This window comes from Penaeus vannamei, chromosome 30 (assembly GCF_042767895.1).
Source record: "Penaeus vannamei isolate JL-2024 chromosome 30, ASM4276789v1, whole genome shotgun sequence".
NCBI lineage: Eukaryota > Metazoa > Arthropoda > Malacostraca > Decapoda > Penaeidae > Penaeus > Penaeus vannamei.
In genome coordinates, this window is record NC_091578.1 from 4099248 (window position 1) to 4104247 (window position 5000).

Sequence of the window (5000 nt, forward strand, 5' to 3'; positions counted from 1 at the left end):
GGAGGAGGAGGAGGAGGTGGAGGAGGAGGTGGTGGTGCTGGAGGAGGAGGTGGAGGAGGAGGAGGTGGAGGATGGGAGGAGGTGGTGGTGGTGGTGGAGGAGGAGGTGGTAGGTTGTGAGGAGGGAGGAGGAGTGGAGGAGAGCGCATGTGGTGGTGGATGATGAGGGAGGTGCTGGAGGAGAGGAGGAGGTGGGTGGTTGAGGAGGAGGAGGAGGTGGTGGTTGTGGGAGGAGGAGGAGGGAGGAGGAGGAGGAGGAGGAGGTGGTTATGTGGAGGTGGAGGAAGAGCAGGAGGAGGAGTAAGTTTAGTGTAAGAAGTATAGGAGGAGGAGCAGGAGGTGGCGGAGGTGGAGGTTGAGGGTTAGGAGGAGGCATAGGAGGAGGTGAAGGAAATGTAGCAGATGCAGGAGGAAGTGGAGGAGGAGGTGGAGGTGGAGCTATATTTTCTTTAGTTCTCCTCCTCCATTATTCCTATTATTTTCCTCCTCCTTGGCTACATTTTTTTCGCAATGTTCACCTCCTCCTCCTCCTCCTCCTTTATTCGTTTGTCTCGTGTGCATGTCTTCGTTTATATCTCCTCTGATCAGTATTAGATATAAATTCCTCTATCAGTTACATAAAGATATTAAATTATATGTGCAATTAAATTTATATGCTATTAACATCAATTCACAGAATCTACAGTCAGTGCAAGTTAAAAGGGAAATTAAACAGTAAACATTTTAAATTAATTGTATATATGTGAAGTGTTGGTTGTTGTATAAGCTTGTATTTTATTGTAAACATCCATGCATTAGGGAATTGTATATTGTATGTGACTAATATATTTTCTTTCTCTCCCTCCCCTTCCCCGTTCTCGTCTTCTCCTTCCCTCCTCTCTTTTTCTCTCCCTCCCTTCCTTCCCTTCTCTCTCTTTACCTCCCTCTCTACCCCTTCACTTCTATCCTCCCTCCCTCCCTTTCTCCCTTTTTCTCTCTCTCTCGTATTCTCCCCCTTCCTCTCTCTGTCCTTCTATCCCTCACTCGCTTCCCACTCCTCTATCCTTCCCCCTCCCCTCCCTCTCTCCCCCTCCTCCCTTTCCCTCTCTGTCCTTCCCCCTGCCTCTCCCTCCCTTCCCCTCTTTATCCTTCCCCTTCCCTCCCTCCTTCCTTCCCTCCCTCTTTCCCTCCCTCTCTCCCTTCCCCTCTTTATCCTTCCCCTTCCCTCCCTCCCTCCCTCCCTCCCTCCTACCCGCCCCTTACCCCTACCCCAGGGCTGTCGCTGTCCCCGTCTCAGCAAGGGCTCGGTCTGCTGTCGAGTAGCGGGAGCAGCGAGGGCGTGGTGGAGGTGGGCGTGATGGAGGTGGGCGTGGTGGAGACGGGCGGCGACAAGAGCGTGGGCGGCTGGCTGCAGGCGCTGGGGCTGCCGCAGTACGAGGACGTCTTCATCGCCCACGGCTACGACGACGTGGACTTCATGGTGAGGCGTCCGAGGGGCTTCGGATTTGTTTTTGTGTTTTGTTTATTTGTTTATTTGTTTGTTTGTTTGTTTATTTATTTGTTTGTTAATCTATTTGTTTATTTGTCTGTTTGTTCATTTGTATATTTGTTTATTTGTCTGTTTGTTCATTTGTATATTTGTTTATTTGTCTGTTTGTTCAATTGTTTCATTGTTTGTTTGTTCATTTGTATATTTGTTTATTTGTCTGTTTGTTCATTTGTATATTTGTTTATTTGCCTACTTTTTTATTTCACGACGATGTGTTTTTTTCAGGGTTTTTATTTTTTTATTTTTTTATTTTTTTATGATGACGTGTTCATAGTGAGGCGTCGTGGGGGTACTTTTCCTTTTCAATTATTGGATTTATTTGTTGTATTTGTATATTGTTGTTTATTCATTTATATTTTATTTATTTATTTCACGACGATGTGTTTTTCAGGTTTTTATTTTGATTTATTTATTTTATTTTTTACGATGACGTGGATTTCTTTCTCAATTATTGGATTTATTTGCTGTATTTGTATATTCTTATTTACTTATTTATATGTTTGTTTATTTGTTTATTTCACGACGATGAGACGACGCAGAGATGTAATTCTTGTTTTTATTTATTCTTGTTTTTATTTTATTTTTTTTTTCAGTTCCTGTATTTATCTATATCTTTATCTATTTTTTTCTTCGTTTTTTTTCTATTTTTGTTTTTATTTGTATCTTGTGTTTTTCTTAAGACGATGCGGGATTCATGTATTTATTTTTATTTCAGTTCCTGTATTTATCTGTTTATCTTTATTTATTTATTCGTTTTTGTTCTTATATTTATTAATTTATTTTCATTTATATTTCAGTTCGTGTATCTTTCTTTTTTTGTTTATCTTTATTTATTTTTTCGTCTTTATATGTTTATTTTTATTTGGATCTTGTGTTTTCTTCTTAAGACGATGTGGAATCCATATCATTTCATGTATATATCTTTATCTTGATTTTGTTTACCTGGTCAATCATTTCTTGTTTCTGTTACATGTTGTTAATTTGTTTTTATTTAGAGAATTTTTCTTTGTTCTCCTTTTTATTTGCTCGCGGAATATGCTTCTTAATTTTTTGTTTATTTATCTTGGATTTTTTATTTGCATCTTTATAATGAGAATGATAATATGAGTGTTTTTTCTTTGTTTTTTTTGCGATTCCTCTGGGTATTTATAAGTTATTCGCTCTATTTACGTATTCATTCATTTAGCTTCTTCTTCTTCTTCTTCTTCTTCTTCTTCTTCTTCTTCTTCTTCTTCTTCTTCTTCTTCTTCTACTTCTTCTTCTTCTTCTTCTTCCTCCTCCTCCTCCTCCTCCACCTCCTCCTCCAATTCCTCCCTCCTCCTCCACCTCCACCTTCAACTCCTCCTCCTCTTCCTCCTCCCACCACCTCCTTCCTCCACCCACCTCCTCCTCCTCCTCCTTTTCCTCCTCCTCCACCACCTCCTCCCTCCACCACCTCCCTCCTCCCACTCCTCCTTTTCTCTCCTCCTCCTCCTCCTCTTCCCTCCTCCTCCTCTTCCACCACCTCCTCCTCCATTTAATTCTTGGATATTTTTGCGTCGGGGCAGACTCACGGGTTTAGACAGGTGGGCGTAAACTGTATACAACGACCACCTCTGTTTACCGGTGCGGGACTCGCTCTGCTTTCGTCGGGTCTCTTTCGTCTGAGCTTCTGGGAAATAGATTTTTTTTTTTTTTTTTTTGGGGGGGGGTTGTATTCTCTCTTTTTTTTGCCATTTGTCGTTTTTCGTTGTTTTCTCATTCTTCCTTTTTTTGTCTCTTTCTTTTTTTATTTGATTATTGTAATTATGATTTATATTGGTATCATTATTATTGTTGTTATTATTATTATTATTATTATTATTATTATTATTATTATTGTTGTTATTGATATTATTATTATCATTTTTATTATCATTATTATATTGTTATTATATATATACATTATAGATATATATATATATATATACATATATATATATATATATATATATATATATATATATATATATACATATATATATATATATATATATATATATATATATATATATTTATATATACATACATATATATACACATATATATACATATATATACATACATATATATACATATATATACATTATATATATATATATACATATATATATATATATATATATATATATATATATATATATATATATATATATATATACATATATATACATACATATATATACATTATATATATATATATATATATATATATATATATATATATATATATATATATATATATACATATACATACATACATATATATAATAATAACAATGATTATTTTTTTTACCATCATTCTAATTCTATCCAAGCACCAAAGCCGCCTCCCTCACCCCCTCCTCCCCCCTCCCCCAGAACGGCGGCATCCTGGAAGGCGGGGACCTCCACGAGCTGGGCGTGACCCAGACCGCCCACCAGCACGCCCTCATGGACTCGATCTCCCGCCTGCCGACCCCGCTGCACCCGCACCGCTCCTCCTACACCCTCCCCGACACCGTGGAGGCGTGGCTGGACTCCATCCGCCTCCCGCAGTACGCCCAGAACTTCCACAAGAACGGCTTCGGCGACATGGAGCGCGTCCGGAAGGTGTGGGAGATCGAGCTCACCACCGTCCTCGAGATCACGCGCCTCGGCCACCGCAAGCGCATCCTGGCCTCGCTCGGGGAGAGGCCCCTCGAGCCCGAGCTGCCGGCCTCGCTCAACCCGCACGACCTCAGCCTCGAGCTCACCAAGCTGGTAGGTGGAGAGGGGGAAGGGAGAGAAAGGGAGGGGGGTAGGGAGGGAGGGGAAGGGAGGGAGGGGAGGGGAGGGAGGGGTAGGGGGAGGGGTAGGTGGAGAGGGGAAAGGGGAAAGTGGGAAAGGAGGGAAGGAGAAAGGGGTACTTGGAGAGGGGAGGAAGGGGGAGGGGGAGGTGGAGAGGGGAGAAAGGGAGGGAAAGGTGAAAGGGGTAGGTTGAGTGGGAAGGGAAGAGGGGAGGGATAGGTGTAAGGGGAGGGAAGGGGAAAGGGGTAGGTGGGGGAGGGGAGGAAGGGAGGGAGAGGATAAGGGGGAAGGGGGAAAAGGGGAAGGGATAGGTGTAGAGAGAAGGGAGGAGGAAGGGGGAAGGGAAAGGGGTAGGTGGAGAGGGGGGAAGGGAGGAGTGAAAGGGGAAGGGATAGGTGGAGAAGGGAGGAAGGGAGGGAAAGGGAAAGAGGTAGGTGGAGAGGGGGGAGGGAGGGAAGGGGGAAAGGTAAAGGGAATGGGCAAGGGCAAGGGGCAAGGAGTGAAGGGTAAGGAAAGAAACCCAGTGGATCGGGAAAAGAAATGAAGGGGATTTGGATGGTTTTAAGTTCATAGTCATTATCAATGTCATGATCGTCGTCGTTATTAGCGTGTCATACGCCCTTAAGAGATATTATCCTACTGTTTTGTCTTCTCTGATCTTTTATCAAATATCGAGGGGCTTGGGG

At 42.1% G+C, this 5000-nt stretch overlaps 1 protein-coding gene across 1 annotated transcript in view; it reads left to right on the forward strand.

Annotated features, from left to right (window-relative positions):
• Positions 1-5000, forward strand: part of LOC113829709 (ankyrin repeat and sterile alpha motif domain-containing protein 1B) — a 17785-nt gene that overhangs the window by 2716 nt on the left and 10069 nt on the right. The window contains exons 3-4 of the mRNA XM_070142857.1: positions 1253-1458; positions 3907-4287. Of these exons, the coding sequence (XP_069998958.1) occupies positions 1253-1458; positions 3907-4287 (587 nt within the window). The remainder of the gene's footprint in view (positions 1-1252; positions 1459-3906; positions 4288-5000) is intronic.